At 34.8% G+C, this 25,975-nt stretch overlaps 1 protein-coding gene across 1 annotated transcript; it reads left to right on the top strand.

Annotated features, from left to right (window-relative positions):
• The first annotated feature begins 3,568 nt into the window (after positions 1–3,568).
• On the top strand, positions 3,569–12,059 carry LOC109827465 (heat stress transcription factor A-4b-like). Its single transcript, XM_020394471.1, has 2 exons — positions 3,569–3,961; positions 10,839–12,059. The coding sequence occupies exons 1-2, from the start codon at positions 3,743–3,745 to the stop codon at positions 11,850–11,852; spliced, it is 1,233 nt and encodes a 410-aa protein (XP_020250060.1). The 5' UTR covers positions 3,569–3,742; the 3' UTR covers positions 11,853–12,059.
• Positions 12,060–25,975: the final 13,916 nt, after the last annotated feature.

Raw genomic sequence — 25,975 nt, 5'->3', positions numbered from 1 at the left:
TAGTGTATTGTAACTTGAAGATTATATACATGATTTGTATATATTATGTACACAATAACCTCAAGATTATGTACATATTATGTATCATAATATTCAGGTTTTGATAAACATAATTTATATATAATCTTCAGTTTATTATGCACATCAAGTTCTATTTGAATGAAGTTGTACATATTCACATGACAGCCACAATACATTTCACATACAATCGTTACAAATTACACCAAAATTGATTACTAAATAGACACAATACATTTTATTAAATTTTGATCTAAGTACAACCAAACCATAAGAACACATAGTATAATCAACTAAACAATGAAACATAACACGTTACAAGCAATTCTGGATGCAACATAAGGATCATCAGTACAACAATCTTAGAATTGAGTAGTAGTCACTGGAGGATGCTTCGACATTCCACAACCATAAAAATTATAACACACGTTTGAGATTGAACCACTGGAGGATGCTTCGACATTCCACAACCATAAAAATTATAACACACGTTTGAGATTGAACCATTCTTTCCAATAAAACCATTCCTTCTCACCGAGATATTATATCAAACACCTTGTGTGCAAGCAATTCCCATTAGTTTGGGCTTCAAAGACCAATCGAATATCTTCCCAAATCGAGCCAATATCCCTCTGCATCCCAAATCATCTCATATTCACAATCCTCGTCATCCTTCTCTTTAGATGAAACTACCAAGTTCCTTCCAATCAATTTGATAGAATTCATGCATTTGCTCAACCATGTTAAAAAGAAATAGCAATATATGATGGATATATTAGAATACTGAGTCACCTCCAGCTGTGATTAATGCTTTACTAACCCAACGATCACTTTGTTCTTGGTCTGTTTAGATAAAGAAAAAGTAGTCAAACAGCTAGCAATTCCAAGTAATAAATCAAAATAGAAAAATTGTTAAACATTAGCAATTTAGCATCAATCTCATCGAATCACCTCCAGCCACATGTGACACTCTACTAGCCCCTAGATCAGCTCCTTGTTCTTGCCCTGTTAAAGGTTGAGACAGAAAAGGCAATCGACAGGCTTGTACATGATATTCCAACTAGAAAAGAAGAAAAATAGAAGAAAGTATTGGTGATGTTAGGATGCTTTTAATTTACCATCCACAGTAGCTGCCAGTTGGCTATCCTATCGATCAAGCCCATCTTGAGTACCAAAAAAATGGATGTGTGAATATTACAGAGAAAATCATAAGAATATTATCTTATGCAGAACTTCAAAATGAGCAAGATGTCTTGCCCATGAAATGAGATTCGCACGCTCAAACTCCGACATAGGTGAAGCTGTCACTTGGAGATTTTTCTTTATCTACTTTATTGACTATTTGATGGACACTAGGAAGTCTCTGGCAGTGAGTGTAGCATATTATTCGAAAGGAAAAAAAACCCATGACATTTCCATTTACCTTTCACATTTTAGACACCAGCAATGATAATTTCTATTTATCTTGCAGAAAAAATAAAGCAAATACAATGCATATTCTATGCCCTCATATAGTCTTTAATCAAGGGCATGTTGAATTAGGATCAACGGACATTCCAGCAAAAGATTCTGATTCATCCTCACTAACATGGAAGGCTCATCAAGCAATATAAAATACTAAAACAGGACATGAGAGAAAAGCAAAATCCCCTAAGGAAGTAACTGGACATAGATTACACGCACTACTTGTCACTTGAGGAATCAAATTTATATGAAGTCCTGACAACTCTCGAACTATCATCATTCAGATTTCGAATACTTAGAGAAATAAGAATCATAGACCAATATGTAAATTCTCCCCCAACTGTGCTAACACCCCGAAATTTGAATCAACCGTCAAGTCGTCAACAAGCACACACTCCTTCGGACTATAAACCAGCACATAATGCAATCAAATCGAAATCACAAAAGACACAACAAATAAATAGATTCAGAAGAAAGAAATTTATGGAATTTGTAAACAAGGAGATGAACATGTCGATTATGGAAAAATAATGCGATCATAAAAAATAAAGAGTTGGATATGAGATGCTTGCCGATTAGGAAGAATAAGGCGATCAGTAAAAGAGTTTAAAGGATAAAAATACTTGTCAATTTGCCTAGCAATGGCTCTGAACACCAACCCCAAGGAAAACCCCCGAATCAATATCCTCCTCTCTTCAAACTGTAAATATTGCAAGGAGGGGGGAGGGAGGAGGGGTGGGGGGGGTGTGGGCTAGGGTCTGGAGAAGAAGAAGAGGAGGAGAGGAGAGAAGAGAGAAGGGAGAGGAGCAGTTAGCGGAGATGAGGAGAGAAGAGAGAGGGGAGAGGAGGCGGAGGAGAAGAAGAAGAAGAGAGGGGAGAGGAGGCGGAGGAGAAGAAGAAGAAGAAGAGGGGAAGGGTAATTTCGGAGGCCCAGAAACAATTTTCCCTTTTTTAAATGTAAGAGAGAAATATATGATGACAATGGAACAAAGGAATCAGTTATTTTACGTAGAATCTAAGAAAATAGAGAAAGATAAACTTTATTTTGGAAATTGAATATTTTATGTAGATGGATTTTGAATACAGATTGGGCATCAAATTTGTAAAGAAATTTCCTTTTATATTTTTATAATGTATTTAATTATATTCAGACACCTGCCATAAAACAACAGTAACAAAACTTGTATAAAAAATTTAAATCAGCTACACGAATATCATTTATCCATTTAATTTTGTAAAGAATGATAAGCCATATACATCAATATATTTTTTTAATTGCTCACAAAAACATGTCTTTTTATGCTTTTGTCTAATCCTCATTGTTCCTTTAAACATGACCTTATTGTTTTTCATGCATTTCAGTATTATACTAACAGTATTTTATGTGTACATTCACTCTCACCTTAATAAACTATTACTATGAGTTTTTATCGTGCTAGACCCTACCTCTGTCTTACTTCTATACTGGAACCGCAAATATTGGTATTTCTAATTTACACCTCCCAATTTATCATTGTTTTAGAAGTCATTACGAGTAACCACAAAAAGGTTGACTAGATAATAGTTAAATCTAATTATGGGTGTTTTGTAAAACAAATTAACAGGTTTAAGGATGTCAGTAAAATATAGAAAAAACACTTGAGGCCCAACGTGAAACTAAAAAAGAAATTAGGATCTGGTGGATTATTGTTAGCCATCATCATAGAAATACGCTTTTTGTAACGTACGCAATAGAAAGTAGAGAGAGAGAAAGCGCGGCAGTTTCTCTGAAGGGATCAGGTGATCAAATGTATAAAGAAAAGAAAAGAGAAGAAAAGAAAAGAAAAGAAGAGGAAAAAAAGAAAAGAAAGGTAAAAAAAATATTGTAACAGAGCATGATACTATAACAATTCAAAAAAATTCAAAAAATATTGTAGTATTTAAAATCAGGATAACTGTAGAGGAAAAAAAAATATACCATGTTTTGCACGATGTTCACACTAGCATATAAAGAAAAGAAAAGAGAAGAAAAGAAAAGAAAAGAGGAGGATAAATAAAAGAAAGGTTAAAAAAAGAAAAAAAAAGTAAAAAGAGTCAAACCCGAAAACCTGACCTTTCTTCTGTTTTTCTGCTCCTTCCTCTTCTAGAAATTTCGACAACCCCTTAATCCCAATCCCAGCTAAAGATCATCCCTCTCCCCCATCGAAAAAAGCTAGGGTTTTGACGACGAGAAGGGAGTTGAATTAGGGTTTTGACTTCCTTCGATCGAGCAGAGCAGAAAATGGATAGTTCATCTCACGGGGGATCGAATTCTCCGCCGCCATTTCTAACGAAGACCTACGATATGGTTGATGATCCGTCGACGGATTCGATCGTCTCTTGGAGCCCTGCAAATAATAGTTTTGTTGTTTGGAACCCGCCGGATTTTGCGAGGGATTTGCTGCCAAAATATTTCAAGCACAATAATTTCTCAAGTTTCGTTCGCCAGCTAAATACCTATGTAAGACCTCTTCTTGCTTAATTTGGTTGTGTTCAGTTCGATATATTTGAGTCGTAGTTATTGACGATATTAATTGAGCAGACCCAATTATCCATTTGGGTTTTTACTATGGTGAGTAACTCTAAAGTTGGTTAGTAGATAGACTACAATGTATTGATTTATAAGCAAAATAGCTTCTTAGGAAAGCTTAATCTAGTTTATGTTTCTTATGTTGGACTCTGATCAAAATAGCAGTAACATATTGCATTGATTTGTAACAAAAAATAAGTCATTATGATAATTAGTAAGTAAGCTAGAGTTTTGAAGAACAGATCAGACTTAGTATTTACAAGTTTTGAATGTCGGATGTCGGGTTCATAATGTCGGACGGCTAAAATCCTTGTCAAATAGCAGAAATCGGGGGTATATCGGGAGACATGTACTAAATGTCGGATTGCCATTTCGGGTGATGCGCATATGTATAATGTCATGTCTTAAATAAAATCTAAGCATTCCTAACTAAATGACAGGGGTTTTAGAGGTGCGATGTTGAAGATATGAGAGAAAAGGAGAGCGGTGTTTTTTCTTGCCATAAGTTGCTATCAGGTTATATTTGCCCTAGCTAGCAATCGCGAACAAAAGAGAACATCATCGGGATTGGGATTTGGGTAATAAACCCAAACCCAAATACTTAAAAAAACCCAAACACATATAACTTGATATTGCCTGACTTTTAAACCTCAAATATCAGCCGCAACGTCTGCAACGGCGCTCGACATGTCCGATATGAGCTCGAAAAATGACATGACTTTGAAATCCTAATGTTGAGTCGCTAGCCTTCCCAATCCGACATGTCGATTGACATTTAAAACATTGATTATTTATGTATTAAACTGAGAATTATATTGTATTATACTCAGCACAATGACAACAAAAACAACAACAAAAATAGAAGTTTTATCCTAACACTTTGGAATCAGCTACACAAATCCCATTCTTCCATTCACTTTTGCTAAAGAGTATATTTACTGTATTGAATTAGTCATTGTCATATACTTCTTAATTGTTTATAAGCATATCCTTCTGTGCTTACGCCTATCATCATCATTCCATTAACTATTATCTTATTATCTCGTCTCTAATCAATTATTACTATAGTTAATCATTGACACTCTTTTTCGTATATATGCAATCTCACTCTAATCTATTATTACTATAGTAATAATCATTATTAGAAGTACAACTTTTTGTAACGTACGCAACAAAAGTAGATAGGGAAGTGCATCTTCTTTGAGAAAATCAGTTGGCTGATATAAAGAAAAGAAAAGAAAAGAAAAGACAAGAAAGGAAAGAATATGAGTCAAACCCAACCTCACCATTCTCGTTCTCGTCGCCTTACTCTTTTGGAAATTTGCACAACCCCTCAAAAGTTAATCCCAGCGAAATTCCCCAAAACTCCTATCGAAAAAATCACCCAACACCCTCCCTTCCATAAAAAATTAGGGTTTTTTGGGCTTTTGATAGCAATAGGAAGATGAATTGATGGCTTCTTAGATCAAATATAGATGGCTGGTTCATCTCATAGGGGCTCGAAATCTCTGCCGGCGTTTCTCACAAAGACGTACATTATGGTGGATGATCCTTTGACGGACTCCATCGTCTCTTGGAGCTCTTCTAATAATAGCTTTGTTTTCTGGAACCAACCAGATTTTGAGAGGGATTTGCTACCCAAATACTTCAAGCACAATAATTTCTCCAGTTTCATTCGGCAGCTAAATACCTATGTAAGAGCTCATATTGCTAGATTAATTGGGTATTGGATATTTTAATGGTAGATTTTTGATATATTTGGGTAATTTGAAATGATTTTTTACTTTTGAAAACGTTAATTAAGCAGACCAATTTTTCCATTTGGGTTTTTATTGAGAGGAACTTAGTTTATTGCTTAAACGTAATGGGGAAGTAAGGAAACCTTAATCTAATTCATAGGTTTCTTGAATTGGTATATAGCCAAAATAGGCACTTAGGAAACTTAGTCTAGTTTACTTTTCCCGTCTTTCCATCAAACTAGCAAGCAACATTGTATTGATCAAGAACCAAAATAATTCACTATTATAATAGTGAGTATATAAGAATATTAGATCAGGGTTGTTTACATCTCATGTTCATAATTAGTAGGTAATAAGGTTTGAGCAATATGAGGGTGATGAAACCTTTTTATATAAACATATGCTTAAGATCGAGATGAAGGTTATCCCTTTATATTTTTATTGGTTGTCTTTATTGGATCTTTATTTGCTTATGAAAAGAGATGATTCCCAGAGTTGATTGGTAGGTAGAGATAGACTTCTATAATCCAATATATTTAGGATTGATACACAAATGATACCTTTGGTGAAATGTGAGACAAAATGCACATATAAAAGATTGATAGTCAAGAAATATCACCATGCAGCCATATTCTTTACATTGGATCAATCATTCGCCGTAATGGTGATATTGAGGAGGATATGGTTCATAGAATTAAATGAGATGCTTATAGTAGAGTTGCCTCATGACTATTGTGTGCTTATCAAATGCTTGAGATATTGAAGGGAACATTTTATTAGGATGTTTTATGGCCAAAAATGATTTGAATATAAATGTTGGTTAGTTAAGACCTATGTTGCATGGGTACGGGTACGAGTGTCGAATAGTGACATAGGTGCGGATATGGGACATCGAAAATTTGTAAAAGATATGATATGAGGACACGACTATATATGTACATGAAATTTATAATTTATATAAAACTAATATTGTTTTTTCATTCACATGCTATGAGAATTGAAATCCCTATAACATTTTTATGTTTCTATTATTTTAATAGATTATAAATTGAAAATCGCTCGTTTTTAATCATACTTATAATTTGGGTATGGGCTGTAACAAACCCGACCCATGTCCAATGAGTTGCATAAATTTGAGTTGAAGTGTAAGATATATGTCCTTGAAGTGTATCACAAGCGTTATAAACTAAACATGTATTATATAATTGAGTACATGTCTGAATAAATATGTGTATATATTCTAGAAAAGTGTTCAAGGAGTGTCAGACATGAATACGGGAGCCTAGATGAATTGTCCAGGTAAGCTAGGTTAAGGTACATGTACACAAAGTTAAATAGAGCAAAATTTAGAACTTCTGGGTTGATTACTGGCAACATGCTAAAAGATAATGTAAGAGATGGTGCATTTGAAACAAGTTAGTGATTGCTTCAATTGAGGATAAAACAAGGGGAATCCGATGAAATTGTTTAGCATGCACAACAAAGGTTGATAACTTGCCTAATGTTATAAAAAGTCAAAGCAAGTAAGAGGCTGGAGGGTAGGGCTTGGTTTGAGATTTCAGGGGCTCTAGTGGCCAAAAACAATATTTCCAAAGTAAACTCTAAAAAAATATAAGCAAGAAAAATAGAACATTAGAAAGGAAATATAAATAAGAAAAAAATAGAACATTAGAAACTAAATAAATTTTTTTTGGAGCAAATGTCTTTGTCTTTTTGTCTGGAACCTCCCTTTATCCTATCTCCTATTTTACCATTGGACCATAGCTTATATTTAACTAATAACTTTCTTAAGAAACATTTAAATAATTATTACATATGCCATAAATTTTTTGAACTTATAAGTATATTAATAATTTATATGTTGTAAAAAAAAAAAATTAATGTGAAGTGAATGTTAATGCACACCCAAAAATGGGTGATGAGTAATAGACATTTAGCATGTGGGTCTTTTTTATATTGACAACTATGTTAGTTAGAAGTGTTAGGATCATAGTAACTGGAATGAGGACAACAAAAGTTGGTTTAAGCAGACATGGATGGAGGCAATTTAGAAGGCTATAGTTGCTAACTTAACTAAGAAGGGCTCATATCTTGCAATGAAAGTTTCTTTGTTGTTGTTGTTGTAGCAGTTCTCTTTTATTTTGGGTATCTTCGATAGATATCATCTCTGTATTGTAGTGGAATCCTTCATTTTTGGGTATAGTTTTCAATCTGCTTAGAACTTTGGTAGATTTTGACTGTCAACAAAATAGCAAACTGTTTCTATCTTTTCTAGTAGTGGTGGAATCCTTCATTTTTGGGTTCATGTTTCAATCCGTTCTAGTTATGTTTTTGGCAAAATTTTAACAGCAAACAGAGTAGCACCCATATTTCTATGTTATTCAGTTATGTATTTCACTATTAGTTTCCTAGATTTCTCCGCCTAACCTATATAGTATATTCAGGGTATATTCAGTGTACAGCACATGCTTCTTTCTTCTTTTCTATTTGTTTTTCTTGTGGTCTCCAATCTCTCTCCTCTTTTTGTTTGTCTTTCTTTTCTCCTTTTACTGGTAGCAAAGAACCAACAAAAGTGGTTTTAACAATAATGTGTCGTTAACAGCTATTCTGTGTACAAGTCTCGAAGTAAGGGTACCTAAAACAATGCCTAAAACTGGTTCAGCCAATATTATCAAAAATCATGCAAAAGTATAATAATCAGACCATAATTCCTATTCTGTGTACAAGTCTCGAAGTAAGGGTACCTAAAACAATGCCTAAAACTGGTTCAGCCAATATTATCAAAAAATCATGCAAAAGTATAATAATCAGACCATAATTCCCTCCCCATAATTTGCTTCGAACAACAAAATTTATGGATAAAAGTTCAAAATTAAATTTTAAAATAAAAGAAAAGAAAAGTCTAGATCTACCCACTGCCTAACCCAGAAAGTCAAAGAAGACAAAAGAGGAAAGAGAAGGGAAGAAACTACCTGTATCGTACTTCTGTGTCTACATGCAGCAGCTCAGTTATTTGTCTGCACAACACACTGCAATTCACTTAACTTCTGGGAATAGTAAGGTTAAATCTGAACTTTGTATTAAGCAGGACAGGGCCTGACTTGGTAACTTTTTTATGCCTTTTATAAACACCTCAATTCTACATCCTTTTGCACATATGTTCTCAGTCATATTGAAACTAGAACTTTACGTGCATGAATTTGTTGGTTGTGCCACATAGAATAAGCATAGATTAGTTGATCTGGGTATTTTTTTAGTATAAATGAAGCCAATGGCTATTTGTTAATTGTGTTCTACTCTGTAACTTGTCCTTTAGAAACTTATTTACTTTATTTAACAAGAATGATGAATCCCACACGGGAACTGATGGGACTGCTTAAAGTAACTGAAACAAAAAGTTGTAGAAGGGGATTGAAAGACAAACTGAGTTCTCAATCCTTCAGAAGAATGTATTGATGATTGGTTGGTGCTTGGATCTTATATTGCGAGTTGGACCATACTGAAATCCTTGGAGCAAAGGCAAAGGGTTCTCGTACAGATTGAGATGTTCCCAATTGATTTTATCCTGCATACCATCTTATTGTATTCTTTGTTGATGGGTATTGCCTAGGGTCAGATAAATATGGCTTTCCTCGACATTGGTTAAGATTATTGAACATTTATGTCTTGTAAAAAAAACTGCACACATCTGTACCCATGTCTTTGGGTTTAGTTGTAGATGCTAATATTGTTGAGGTCAGTGTACTTAGTGGGTTTTGCTGTGTGACCAATGTGTCAGTGACTCAATTGAAATGTTGGCATCTTGCATTTAACAGTAAACTTTTTGTTAAGCATAATCAGTTTATAGATTGTAATATTAATTGCAAATCTTATTTAGCTGTTCTTGAATATTTATTTCTATGTTGTTTTTTGAATTATGGAATAGCTGGGAAATATTTAAATCACGGGATAATAAACATCTAATTCTACTTAATTTGAAACTATAATTTGAAGAAAACTTATCAAACTACTGAAATTTAGAATTATCTAATTAACTAACAACATCTAAACATATCTATTTCATGGACCAAGGGGGAACCACAATTTCTGTAGACCAGGAAAAACTGAAAAAGGTATAGGACTTATATCAGGATGAGGCGATATTGCTTGTCATTGAAAATTTCATAAGCACAGTTGATGACTCTAATTCTTGTTTTGATGTTTTCTGGATCTTCTAAGGATACCATAGTGATTACTATTCTCACTAAAGAAGGTCCTTTTTCTGTTTCTCTTTCAGATTCAGCTTTATTGCTGTCCTTTGGGGAATTTATAATTCTATTCGTTGCTGTCTGTTGTCTTGTTCCAGTTTATTAGTGTTGTTTGGTACAACGTAGACTTCTGATCCTTCTACAATCCATTGTGTTGGTTATAAGAAGGGGAAATTGACCGTGTTAATAATAATACAGGGATAATTTCTTTCAGACTTATAAGGAAGAACTTACAGTTAGGATTTCTAAGGAAGAACTTTTAAGGAGAACTTACAATATATCCAGACACTTTACATGCTCGTTCTAAATTGGAGAAAAAGGCGTCCGACTGTAGGTTGAGTTAGAGCAAATGATAATCAATTGTAGTGTCAAGGTTGAGTTGTATCGTCTTTTACGATGCAGAAATATGGAATGAAAGATGGAAGGATATCCAGAACAAGGAAGATATCACAATTAGGACCTTCATGACAATTTGTGTGATATATCCTATCTTTTGAGGCATGTCTGTGAGGTTTAGGTCATATCTGCTATTTCTGTTTCCTCACTATATTGGGTAAGTAGAGGAATCTGATCAAGAAAGAATTTCTTTGTTACGTTATACCTGCAACGCCGTATAAACATGCTACCCAATACAATGTAATTGTTTACTCCCGACCAGATAAACATAGATCACAAGAACTTTATATCATAGTTTCATCATCTGATAAAGCTAACGAGTTCTTTTCTCATAAGGCTAGAGATCGTTATTAATTAATTAGGTAATCTATTTCAGTAGTATTCCCACTATTGTGTGATCATTCATGTTCTTCTCTTTGTTTCCAGGGATTTAAAAAAATAGATCCTGACCGATGGGAGTTTGCTAACGACGAGTTCGTAAGAGGCCAAAGACATCTCCTGAAAAATATCCATAGGCGCAAGCCAGTCCACAGCCATTCACTACAGCACCAGGGTCAAGGCTCAGGGCCTTTAGGAGAATCCGAGAGACAAGAGCTCGAGGAGGAAATCACAAGGCTACAACGCGAAAAAGCCATACTCACTGCCGAGCTACAAAAACACATACAACAACAGCATGGGATGGAGAACCTGATGCAGTCTTTAGAGGAAAGATTGCTCAACATAGAGCTTCGCCAAAAAAACATGATGGCGAATTTGAACAGTTATATACAAAGGCCTGGTTTTCTCTCTAATCTCATATTGCCCTCTGATCTCCACAGCAAGAAGAGGAGACTGCCGAAAGGGAATTTGTTCTATGACGATGCTGATGTGGATGAGAATAGGACTACAAGCAGAGACATGCATATGCTCGATACTGAAGCATTTGAAAAGATGGAATCATCTTTGAACTCTTTGGAGAACTTTTTTCGTGAAGTGAGTCAAGCTTCTGGAGGAGAAATGTACTATGATAATACTACTGTTCCTTGTGCACCCTCTGCTGTTGTTATTACAGAGTTAAATGCATCATCAGGGGAAACCGATGCAAATCTTCGATCACCATCTCCAATCTCTTCACCCTGCATTGGAGATATCCATTCATCCCCAGATCTTACAGAATCTACAAATCATATGCACACTGAAGTACCCAATAAGGTTTCTGAGATTGATGTGAACTCTGAGCCTGCTGCTCCTGAGACTCAACCTAAAGTGACCACTGGCGTAAACGATGTTTTCTGGGAGCAGTTTCTTACTGAAACCCCAGGTTCTGGTGATACACAGGAGGTTCAGTCTGAGAGAAGAGAAGCTGAGGATAAAAGAGTTGAGGGCGTTTGGTGGAACCGGAAAAATCTTGATCACCTTACTGAGAAGATGGGCAATCTTACTCCTGCAGAGAAAACCTGATTGTCGATTTTTCCGTGTCTGGTGGATTGATCATAGCTTTATGCTGTTGATTGACTTAGAGGTACAAATGTTTATATTTACTGTAACATAAAGCTGGTCCATGTTGCTTTCATGTTTTTCTTGTATAATTTTCTGAAGTTATCTGTGGTATAATGCTAGGTTCAGTAGTTTATAGATTTACAGAGTTTCAGTAAAATTGATTTTGCACTTCGAGTGTTCTCCATTCGTTCTGCATGATAGCACATTCTTTAATCTTTATTGTGTAAAATTCGCAAACTTACATGAATTGTTAGGCTTTTGCGCAAAAATATCATGAACAATCTTTATTAGAGAAAAACACCACGAACTTTTAAATACGAGAAAAAATAACTCATATGATCAGTAAATTACCCTAATGGCATTGAAAACGCTTTAAAAAAAAGTCTAGAATAGCTTTAATAGCTGAGGAGTAGGAGGAGAGAGGTGAGATGGTAATAAGTGAGATAGTAATAATATAAAGCAAAGGGTTGTCACGTCCCGAAACTACAGCGAAAATTCATAAAATACAGGGTGCGCGACAGCAGCGACCCGTGCACGAGACAATTCTTATACACGGGTCAAGCCTGACACTTCATATCACATAGTTTATTCAAAATGTTCATAAACCTGCTGATGATAGAAGTCAGAGCAACTATATATATGATTGGTACTTACAGCCCATAAGCTTACCGGTATAAGCATTTAAAAAAAACAAAACAAATTGTGCTGAAGGTAACATCAAAAACAAGAGGCTCTCCATATAACGCTTTTCAGCCAAAAGCCCTAACCAAAAGTTCGGCTAGTATGAAGCTGCGTCGGATCTGAAATTTAAAAACAACGGGGTAAGCTAACGCTCAGTGAGAACATTTCTCACTAGAGTTCCTAGATAACTAACAAAATAGTAATAAGCATAATTCTCAGAAATAACGAATTATAAATTTTGCATGAGAAATTCAAAGATAGCAGAATACGATCCAAATATTATAATATTGTCATCTTCAAGAAAGAATGCAACAATTATATATATATATATTCTAATCCCAATTAAAAGCTAATTAAAATTATGTTGATCAATTTTATCTTGCAAGAAGAAATATGATATGTATATGAATAAAAATGATGAATAAAATACACGCTAAGCAAAACACAAACACACGATATGTTTACGAGGTTCGGTCACCACGACCTACGTCCCCGCTCCTCACCTCGAGGAGATATCCACTATCACAATCCGGTTTGGAAGCCGGAACTTCTACACACTCGGTTTACAAGATCACCGAAAACTCTCACACTACACAAACACTATGCAATCACACTTTACACACTAAGTGTAGGAACCTACCCCGTGTCCTCCCTCCTCAAGTGCTCGATTACTACCTCTCCTAGGTTCGTCAATCGACGCCACTCCTATTGGATTCGACCCCGTGTCTCGCCTCACACTTCTCTCGGTGTACAAGTGTATTGCAAGTGATTCTCACTAATAAAAGTTAAATACAATGATTTGTTCTCAAATAACAAGAGAGAACACAATGAAGCTCACACTTACTAAATCACACTCCATAACCCACACTATATGGTATGAAAAAATTAAGCTCAATAAGTGTGTGTGATAACAGTGAGTGAAACTCAATAAATATAGTTAAAAGAAATGAAAATAAAATAATAAGCTATATAAGAGTTTAGAAGATTTCTCAAACAAGAAGAACAGTAGAGATGATTCCAATGGGATTTGAAAGCCACTTCTTGTTGTAGAAAAAAAGAACAGTAGAGATGATTCCAATGGGATTTGAAAGCCACTTCTTGTTGTAGAAAAACTTCTCTTGAAAATTGATTTGATGAAATCAACTATTAAACAACTTTTAAACACAATTAATATTTTGTTAAACACCAAACTTGGATTTCTTGGATATATGGAAGAAGAACAGCAATGGGGTATATATAGCACCCCAATACAACAGCAAAAACATAAGTAAAAGACCAAAAAACCAGTTTGAAAACAGCTGGAAAAACTAGCCGTTTGAACAGTTCTGACAGTTCGGCGGTCGACCGGTCTGGTCGACCGCGAAGCTCAAAAACTCAGAAAATAACATTTTAAAGTTGGCGGTCGACCGACGGAATTTTTGGTCGACCGGAAAAGTCTCTGGAGGTTCTCGGTATTGAGCATGTGTTATATGTATATAATGAAGTATGAAAGAGCTGTAAACATGAGATAAAAGTTATTATAACAACGTTTGATGAAAAATCATTTATATGATAGAAAACGTCAAAAATCGTGTTAAGTGTACATATATTGAGCTTAGATATAATCATACAATATATGTAAGTAAACCAAACAGATACCTAGGTAAATCCACACATATGAGCTTGAATCTTTAACGCTTGATTGACGTGTGTTGAAATACCTGAAAAGAGAAACATAAACACAAAAACTAGAGAATATATTAGCGATAAATTGTTTGACAAATCATCATCAAAACTATAGGGTCAACAATCTCCCCCTTTTTGATGATGGCAAACAATTTATACATGAATATGAATTATAAACTGATAACCCACATATAAGCCAAACATGAATAAATCATACATGAATATCATAAACCATATATGAATTTGTAAACCATATGTGGATTGTTTCTCCCCCTTTGACAACATCAAAAAAGAAACAAATTAGGAGCAACGCTCCCCCTGCATATAAGCACAGATAATAAAAATGTATTCCAAAAGCTCCCCCTGTCAAATTGAATAAATGACATCTATTGAACATATATAGGAGCTAAACAACAATTATCCAAAAAAAATCGTAAACAATATATAAATCAAGGAACTCATCATTAGCAACTTATATTCCACAAACAAAAACATGAACATTGTTTCAACCATGCATTGATCATAGAAAAGATAAACTAACATTATAAATCACAAATCACCACTTAAGCATTTAGAAACAACATGGTTTTGCATAAACATAGTTTGTTCCACAAGATAGCAAACCATACATAAAAAGTCACATAGTTCCACACTAATATAGAGTTATTACACTCAAACAAAAACATAGATATCAAGTTTTACAACTCAAAAAGTAACATCACAAAAGGCATGGGAATCAATTTAAAAGAACTCCAATAAGCTGCAAGATCAATCATCATCACCATCATCATCACCATTACCATCGCCATTACCATCACCATCACCATCAGAAGAGCCTGAGCCATCAGCAGTGTCCTCCTCAGAATCAGACTCAGAACTAGAAGAGGGATCCGGAATCCCGAGAGACTGACGCTGATATGAAAGAATGGTCCTAACATCCCTTTGGATAGTTGAGACTTTCTTCTGAACGTTTGAGAACTGAGTCTCAAGACGATCCAGACGGTCACAAATATCAGAAGCAGATGAGGAAGAAGCTCTAGACCGGGAACGAGAGGATGATGAATGAGTAGGATCAGATAAGGAGATCTGCATCCTAGAAAGAGAGATCCTATCAAAGAAGTCCTTCTTAGATTCAATTTTTGGTTCATGGGTGAGGTCAACACCGAAATGTTGAAGGATGAGGGTGATAAAGGAGCCAAATGGTAGAAATTTGAAATGCTTCGATGCCATGTTTTTGATAAAAACATTTGCCCAATCTACTTTTATTTTGGCAAATATGGCATACACAGCATTTATCTTGTCAGAGGCAAAGTGATCGAAACTATCGGTTTTAGGAATCAAGTTTTGAGCAACGATTCTAGCAATGAGTTTGGCATTTGGATTGAGAGAATTGTTGTTCATAGGATAGGAGCAACCGGGCTTAAACATGAGTTGGTTTACAGCTGGATCACCAAGCTCAATAGACATGAGGTCAACGTCACATGTTGGGATTTTAAGAATCCCTGCAAGTTCGTTGGCAGAAAAGGATATTTCAACATTTTTAACAGATGAAGTAATGGTCTGACGACCATCAACAGAGGATATAACAGACATGTTGGCATAAAACAGATAAACTAGAAAAGGATAATAAGGAACTTTATCTTTCTCATCTAATAGCCTAGCCAACCCAACATCATGAAGAATTGTGAGAGTGTCATACATGGCTAAGTGATTGAATTTGATATATCTGGTTGGAATAATTTTCAATTTGCACAACTCCCTATATTTTTTAACAAGAGATTTAAACAACAGAAAATCCTCATAATGAGAAGCTTTTATAGAGGATGAACTAGACTTAGGTTTTGATCTCTTTTTGGGAGGCATGATAGATTGGGGTTTTGATCAGATATGAGATATAAATTAGAAGCCCCTGGAAACAACGAAAGGAAATTTAGAGCAGATTAAGAACTACCCTAAAACAGAAACCCTAGATTGAAAAATATAAACATAAGAACACAGAAAACAAGAGATAAGAGAAGAGATTACCCAGCAAAAGACTGATGGAACTTGATGGAGAGGAGCAGCGGTCGACTGAATCAGGCGACCGAGAGAGAGATATCAAACCCTAGTTCTAAGATTTCGAAACTGAGATGAGAGATGAGGAGTCGAGTCTTTTGAGAGATGAAGGAAATGAAGGAAGGACTGGGATTGACTCATGATTAGATCAATGGTGGTGAAGATTTCAGGTCCAAAACAATTATCCAATAAAAAAACCGAAACCGGATAAAATCACAAATCGCTGCTGAGAATTCTCTGTCGGTCGACCGACACGGTCGACCGAAACAACTTACAGAGACTTCGTCGGTCGACCGGGTCGGTTGACCGCGAGGAAATAAAAAGTGCAGGCAATATAAAAACTTGATTTTGAAAGATTTTTAATTTAAACCTTTAAGAAATTTGTTTTATAATATGCCAAAAGTTTTATAAGATATATATAAATGTTTTTTAGCTATAAGATCATGCAAATAATTCTTTTTAGCAAAAAAATACAATTTGTCATTAACAACTCAAAAACCAATTATTCAAAATAAGAACAAAACAAGAAATTAAAAAAAAAGAAATAGTATAACAATAATTTTGGTACCCAAATCATTTTGGTACCACTAGAACTTGGGACATGACCCCTATCATTTAAATCCAAGGCCCTAGGGTTATGAACCCGTTTGGGCGTATTTTGTGCACTAATACGATCAAAGCAAAAATTGTAAACGTGACCTATACGATTGCAATTTGTGCAATGTAGAGATTTGAATGGTTTACGTTGATCGAAATGGAATGCACGTGGTTCATTTGCAAAAATAGATTTTTCTTGGTAATTATTTTGCAAACGAGAATTTCTTTTCAAATCGAAACAAAACATGGCCAAATGACCAAAACGACCACAATAATCACATTTATACACATTGGCATGTTTATGATTTACACTATGTGTGTGTACATGCGTATGTGATGAAGAAGCTTGATGGGATGCACAATCATTAATAGGTTTATCAATTTTTGGTGCATTATGACAAAATTGAGCTAAATGGCCTTTAAGACCGCAAATAGAGCATTTGTGAATTTTGTCATACATATGTGCATAGTGAATAGGTTTCTTGGAAGAATTAACATTGAACTTTACACATAAGTCCATAAGCCTTTCATTATTAGCAATACAAGTGTTTAGTGTTGAATCTAAGATAGATATTCGTTTTTTTATTTGATTCAACTCATCATTGTGCATACAAGCATTGCTACTAGAAGTAGGATAAACAAGATTACTCATCATAGATTTCAATTTATCTACTTCTAACATAACATCACGTTTTTCATGAAGCAAACTAGCATTTTCAATTTTCAAATTTTCATTGCATTCTTTAAGAATTATATTTTCATTTGCAATAAAATTAAACTTAGTAGCTAGTGTTTCATGAGTGGATTTCATATCAACATACTTATTCTTTACATCAATATAGCAATTGTGTAATTTTTCAAACTCAAGAGCAAGTTCATCAAAAGTAATACCTCACTAGGGTTACTACCTAGTGGTGTTGTACATGGGGATGAGGCTTCCTTAGATCTCAAAGCGGGATTTTCCAACGCTTGTTGAATAGCTTCCAATTTCCCTTCATGTGCTTCAATAAGTTTCCATAAAGCGTAAGCACTATCAAAATTATCAAATTTGTTAGAAAACGATGAGTGAAAAGCATTAATCAAATATTCTAACAAAAGCTTATTCATGTTAAACAATCTTTTATCATTCTCACACCATTTGGATTTTTCCAAAATGGGAACAACATATGCATCCTTAATAATTTCCCATAAATCAAATTGATTAGATTGAACGAAATGTTTGAATCTAATACGCCATTGAGCATAGGGAAAAATATCCAAACGAGGAGTAATATTAATAGCATATCCTAAGCAAGATGAATCATACATATCCATAAAGATGAAATGCAAGAAGCACAATGTAATCAAAATTAGATTAGCACAAATACGATAACTTGGATCTTTAACTCAAGGCGGTTAGTCCTTAAATCAAAGAGCATCAAGCTCTGATACCAATTGTTAGACCCTAGAGGGGGGGTGATTAGGGTCTTATGCTAATCTAATCCCAATTAAAAGTCAATTAAAATTATGTTGATCAATTTGTTCTTGCAAGAAGAAATATGATATGGATATGAACAATAAAGATGAATAAAATATACGCTAAGCAAAACACAAACACACGATATGTTTACGAGGTTCGGTCACCACGACCTACGTCCCCGCTCCTCACCTCGAGGAGATATCCACTATCACAATCCGGTTTGGAAGCCGGAACTTCTGCACACTCGGTTTACAAGATCACCGAAAACTCTCACACTACACAAACACTATGCAATCACACTTTACACACTAAGTGTAGGAACCTACCCCGTGTCCTCCTCCTCAAGTGCTCGATTACTACCTCTCCTAGGTTCGTCAATCGACGCCACTCCTATTGGATTCGACCCCGTATCTCGCCTCACATTTCTCTCGGTGTACACGTGTATTACAAGTGATTCTCACTAATAAAAGTTAAATACAATGATTTGTTCTCAAATAACAAGAGAGAACACAATGAAGCTCACACTCACTAAATCACACTCCATAACCCACACTATATGGTATGAAAAAATTAAGCTCAATAAGTGTGTGTGATAACAGTGAGTGAAACTCAATAAATATAGCTAAAAGAAATGAAAATAAAATAATAAGCTATATAAGAGTTTAGAAGACTTCTCAAACAAGAAGAACAGTAGAGATGATTCCAATGGGATTTGAAAGCCACTTCTTGTTGTAGAAAAACTTCTCTTGAAAACTGATTTGATGAAATCAACTATTAAACAGCTCTTAAACACAATTAATATTTTGTTAAACACCAAACTTGGATTTCTTGGATATATGGAAGAACAGCAATGGGGTATATATAGCACCCGAATACAACAGCAAAAACATAAGTAAAAGACCAAAAAACCAGTTTGAAAACAGCTGGAAAAACTAGCCGTTTGAACAGTTCTGACAGTTCGGTGGTCGACCGGTCCGGTCGACCGCGAAGCTTAAAAACTCAGAAAATAACATTTTAAAGCTGGCGGTAAAAGTCTCTGGAGGTCTCTCGGTCGACCGGTGCGGTTGACCACGAGCAGCTCAGGAAAAAAACAACCGACGGTCGACCGCACCGGTCGACCGAAAACTGATATGTTGCATATGACAGGTTTTGGGGCTGTTTTGAAAATTCATTAAAAATATCAAATTAAATCCAAAAATAGTGAAACTTTGGGGAAAGTTTCTAAATGATGAAATAAACATGTTTGAGAAGGAATTTTTGGAAAATCAATTTTTGTTTGTGAAGACTCTCTGTTTTTGAAAAGTGTTCAAAAAACCTGTTTTTCGTGAATATGAAAATTGACATGAAGCTTGTAAATATGTATATATATATTGAGCATGTGTTATATGTATATAATGAAGTATGAAAGAGCTGTAAACATGAGATAAAAGTTATTATAACAACGTTTGATGAAAAATCATTTATATGATAGAAAACGTCAAAAATCGTGTTAAGTGTACATACATTGAGCTTAGCCATAATCATACAATATATGTAAGTAAACCAAACATATACCTAGGTAAATCCACACATATGAACTTGAATCTTTAACGTTTGATTGACGTGTGTTGAAATACCTGAAAAGAGAAATATAAACACAAAAACTAGAGAATATATTAGCGATAAATTGTTTGACAAATCATCATCAAAACTATAGGGTCAACAAACATTAAGGAGGAAAAGAACCACTAATTTGTACAAAACCAGAGAATTATTGTTTTCTCAATTTCATAGTCAATTATCAGAATCTTAATTCTCGATGAGTTATTCATGAATATAAAATTCACCTCATAGGTCACACTAAGGCTACGAATTATAGCCCAGTAGCAAGGGAATGCATAAAACACATCACATAACAGAAAATTCTCGGGAATCAAATGCACCTAACACTGTCATAGGTTACTGACCAAATACAGAGGGGCCAGAACAAATTTTGTCAATACAGAAGCGCCAATACAGAGGGGCCAATTAAAGGTGCATTCACCATATGACAGACAGAAACAATTCATAGTGGACTATTTGAGGGTTTGAAAACATCGAGATCACATGTCAAATGAGTAATATTTTGCATATCAGCATAGTGGACTATTTGAGGGTTTGAAAACATCGAGATCACATGTCAAATGAGTAATATTTTGCATATCAGAATTTATAGATATTTTCAAATGAAGTTGAATCGAGATCACATGTCAAATGAGTAATATTTTGCATATCAGAATTTATAGATATTTTCAAATGAAGTTGACAAGGTAAAGCTCCTCATGTTAGTTAAAACAGTTTAGATATATTTACTTTTTCTTTTATCAGTTACTAAGCTACGGAAATTCTTTTAATCCGTTAAACTGTTGAAATACGTTCCAAATACTTCATCAAAAACTTTCAGATAAAACAATGCCCACAATTATTTAAAATTTGCATTAGAGCCAAATTCATTTTTTCTTCACATTTTATATAAAAATCAAATTTGCTTTTCATATATTCTACAAGGCTAACATCGTATTATAGGATAGAGTACATTAGGAATATGTCAAATCTTTATATATATGAAAATGACATATTATTTATTTTTCGATTACAAGATAAATTAAATATAATACTCATGCAATTTTATATTATAAAATACTAGTGAGAAATGAACTCACCTTAAGTGGACACGATTTTCCCAAAATATTATCCTCCTGAATATCAACCAGATCCTATAATATAAGATATAAGACTAATTATTAATTCAGGACAAGCATATATTATAAGGTAAATCAATTCATAATCTAGAGCTTAATAATTTCAGATATAATTAATAATGATTAAATTCTACAGTACATATGAGCTTATTATTAACTTTAGCAATTTATCAAAATTTTATAACTCTCATATACTAGTTTCTGCACATCCTAATAATTTATGACAAGACAGGGTTATAGGGAATTAATCAAGCCCATAATTATATTTTATTCTTCAAATTAGACTTGTTTGCAAATAGAGTAATTGATAGGGGTCTATATGAAATTATTCTGTGCATATATGATCCTAGATCTTTCTGTTAGTTTTTATTTACAATCTTTGTGGCTTTTAGGGACTTAGATTGAATTATCCTCCAGCCAAGAGGGTTTGTTAACAAAGCTAAAAAATAACTAAGGGTTTTTTTATAAAAATTCCTCCCTTTATATTAATCTACATATGATCCTTTTCCTTCTTCCTTCTTTGTTTCTTTTCTTCTTTCCCCCCCTTTTTTTTCCGTTCCCCTTTTTTTCCGGTTTTCTTCTTCTTCTTTTTCCGTCTGAAGGCATCTGAGGCACCTCTCTCTCCCTCTCGCCCGTCTCTCTCTCTAACTCTCTCGCCACGGTGGTAGGACGGCGACGAGGAGCGCGACGACGAGGAGAGGCCGCTGGCAAGAAACCATTAGATCTAGGTTAGTTTTTTTTTTCTGTTTGTTTCATGCATCCTAAACATAGGAAAAAAATCCTTTGCAAACCCTAGATTTTTAAGTTCATATTCATAACAACTTAACTCCCTTACTCATTTAATTTGATTCGATTTACTAAGATTTACTATGAAATTGAAAGGAGATTATACATTGGGATCTTGATTTGTTGTTGTGATCTTCTTTTCTTCCATTTTTTTGTGTGTTTTCTTAATATATATATATATATTATATAATATATATATATATATATATATATATATATATATATATATATATAATATTCAGTTTCATTCCTCCATCTCCTAATTCTCGGCTTAAAAGAGAAGGTGAGAAGATAGAGGCTAACAGGTTCAGAGCTACTAGGGATCGTAGGGATGGGTTTTCAGGGATTAACAGAAATGAAACACCTCATCTTGACCGTCCCAAGCTTCCAATAGAAGGAGGCCACGACTCTCCAAAGGGATTAAAATTGGGACAACTGGGTAGGTGATTTATTTATTTATTTATATATTTTATCATTTTTATATATATGTATTTTATTTTTTATTTTTTATTTTTTCCTGGCTATTACACTCTCCCCACCTAATAAAAAGTTTCGTCCTTGAAACTTAACATAACTCTATCTCGAAAGAGCTTTGGATATCTTTCTCGCATAGAATCTTCAGTCTCTCAAGTATCTTCTCTTTCAGAGTGATTTTTTCACTGAACTTTTACATATTTGATTATTCGGTGTCTAAGTATTTGTTCTTTATAATCCACAATACGTTCTGGTCTTTCCTCATAGGTCAAATCTGGCTTGAGCTTCACTGGAGACAACTCAACGATTTCATTTGGATCTCGGATGAACTTTCGAAGCATCGATATATGAAATACATCATGTACTCCAGATAGGGATGGTGGTAATGCTAATATGTACGCCACTGAACCAATGCGTTCTAGAATTTCCAAAGGACTGATAATCTCGGGCTTAACTTCCCTTGAATTCCGAATCTTTTCACTCCTCGGGTAGGCGAAACATTCAAGAAAACATGATCGCCCACCTGGAATTCCAATTCTCTTCTTCTTTGGTCAGCATAACTCTTCTGACGACTTTGTGCTGTGCGAAGACGTTCTCGAACTAATTGAATTTTATCAATTGCTTGCTGTATCAACTCTGGTCTAAGAATTTCTCTCTCTCCAACATCATCCCAATGAACAGGAAATCTACACTTTCTTTCATAAAGAAGTTCATATGGTGTCATCTGAATGCTAGCTTCGTAGCTATTATTATATGCAAACTCGGCCAAAGGTAGATAATCTTCCCACGACCCTTTCATTTTCAGGACACAACATCTTAACATATCTTCTAGTATTTGAATTGTCCGTTCTGATTGGCCATCTGTCTGTGGATGGTAAGCTGAGCTGAAATTTAGTTTAGTCTGCAGTGCTCTATGCACATTCTTCCAGTAGTTTGATGTGAACCTAGGATCTCTGTCAGAAACTATTAGTACACCATGTAATCTCATTATCTCATTAATGTACATTTTAGTCAGTTTTTCTAATGAAAATTTCATATTAATAGGTAAAAAGTGTGCTAACTTTGTCAACCGGTCCACAATTACCTATATTGCATCATTCTTTCTCAAAGATTTTGGAAGGTCAGTGACAAAATTCATGATGATCTTTTCCCATTTCCATATTGGTATGTCCAAGTTATGGATTAATCCAGCTGGTCTATAGTGTTCAGCCTTTACTTGTTGGGAAGTGAAACATTCTGCAACATATGTGGCAATTTCCTTCTTCATATTATTCCACCAGTATATTTGTTTCAGGTTTTTATACATTTTTGTTGATACAGGATGCATAGTATATAAAGAATGGTGTGCTTCTTTTAGAATCTTTTTTTTATCTCTGGTATGTTAGGCACACAAACTCTAGTTCCAAATCTCAATGATCCATCTTTATGTATCTTAAATTCTCTTCGAGTGCCTTCTTCCACATCTTTCTTTTTCTTCAACAGTTGAGCATCATTTTGCTGGTTTGCTTTAATTTTATCTAGCAAAGAAGGTTGTATTACCATATTTGCTAATTTGACTCCAATTTGGTGGACTCTAAATTCAATTCCAGTACGATCCAAGTCCTCCAATATTTTTCTTTGAGAAGTAATTAGATACGCTAAATTGCATGAATTCTTGCGGCTCAAGGCATCACCAACAACATTTGCCTTGTTAGGATGATAATTGATGGTCATATCATAATCTTTCAAAAGCTCCAACCATCTTCTTTGCCATAAATTAAACTCCTTCTGGGTAAATATATATTTCAAACTCTTGTGGTCAGTATATATTTCACAATGTACTCCATATAAATAATGTCTCCAAATTTTGAGAGCAAACACTACTGCCGCTAACTTAAGATCATGAGTGGGATAGTTTTGTTCATAAGGCTTTAACTGCCTTGAAGCATATGCTATGACTTTTCCATTTTGCATAAGTACACATCCCAATCCTCTTCTAGAGGCATCACTATAGATGGAAAAGCCTATATCTCCATTGGGTAATGCAAGTATTGGAGCAGATATTAATCGATTTTTTAACTCTTGAAAGCTTTTCTCACATTCTTCTGACCAAATAAATTTAACTCATTTCCGAGTAAGACGAGTTCGAGGCGAAGCAATATGGGAGAATCCTTCTACAAACTTTCTATAGTAGCCGGCCATACCAAGAAAGCTACGGATCTCCATCACAGTAGTCGGTTTGTCCCATTTAACAATAGCTTTTACTTTTTTAGGGTCCACGAAAATCCCTTCCTTAGAGATGACATGCCCAAGAAATGCTACCTCCTCCAACCAGAATTCACATTTCTTAAGTTTCGCATATAGTTGTTCTCTCTTTAATGCGTGCAACACCTGTCTCAAGTGTTCTTCATGCTCTTCCTTGCTTCTTGAGTATATCAGAATATCATCAATAAATAGCACAACAAACCGATCCAAGAAAGGTTTAAATATCCTGTTCATAAGATCCATAAATGCCGCATGTGCATTTGTGAGCCCGAATGATAGAACTAAAAATTCATAATGACCATGACGGGTTCGAAATGTAGTCTTTGGCACATCTTCTGACTTGATGTTTAATTGATAGTAACCAGAACGGAGATTAATCTTTGAAAATACCTGAGCTCCTTGTAATTGATCAAATAGATCATCAATTCTCGATAATGGATATTTGTTCCGAATGGTTACTTTATTCAACTCACGAAAGTCAATACACAATCTCATACTTCCATCTTTCTTCTTCACAAATAACACTGGTGCACCCTAAGGTGACACACTAGGTCGAATGAAGCCTTTATCTAAAAGTTCTTGCAGTTGTACCTTGAGTTCTCTTAATTCAGCAGGTGCCATTTGATAATGAGCCTTAGAAATGGGACTCGTACCAGGTACTAGGTCAATTAAAAATTCAATTTCTCTATCTGGGGGAAATTCTCGGACAATTGGTATCTCTTCCAAGCTTGGTTTTCCATCATCAACCATCTCAACTGAAGCCAAATAACCCATACATCCACTCCTCAGCGCTCGATATGCTTTAAGGGCTTAAGATAATTTTGAAGGGTTCTTGACACTTACCGCCCTCAAAACAAACTTTGGGTTGTCTAGGAAATTTGAATACTACTTTCTTTTCTCGACATAAAATAGAAGCATGATTTAAGGATAACCAATTCATCCCTAATATGATATCGAAATCATGCATTTCTAGCATCATTAATTCTACGGGGAGTTCCTTGTCGATAATATAAATTTTACCTCTACTAATATGTTACCCCCAGGTGTACTAACAAGCAATTCTTGTTGTAGGGTATCACATGGTAATTTGTTTCTCTTAACAAACTGTGCAGCAATAAAGGAATGCGATGCACCAGAATCAAATAGTACTCGAGCATGAACTGACGCAAAAGTTAACGTACCTGTCACTACATCTTTGTTTGCTTATGCTTCCTTCTCAGTCAGAGAATAAACTCGGGCCTTGGCTTGAGGATGCTTATTCCCATCACTAGGCTGGTTAGGTTGGAAGGTATTCTGAGATGATTGTTGTAGGGGACAATTAGCTATTTTGTGAACTTTCTGACCACATCTCAAACAAGCTCCAGTATTTCTCCAACAGTTTTTCGCTTCATGCCCCAGTTTAT

This window comes from Asparagus officinalis, unplaced genomic scaffold, assembly GCF_001876935.1.
Source record: "Asparagus officinalis unplaced genomic scaffold, Aspof.V1 AsparagusV1_Un224, whole genome shotgun sequence".
Lineage (NCBI taxonomy): Eukaryota > Viridiplantae > Streptophyta > Magnoliopsida > Asparagales > Asparagaceae > Asparagus > Asparagus officinalis.
The sequence above is the reverse complement of the archived record's forward strand: the minus strand, read 5'-3'. Positions and strand labels throughout refer to the sequence as shown.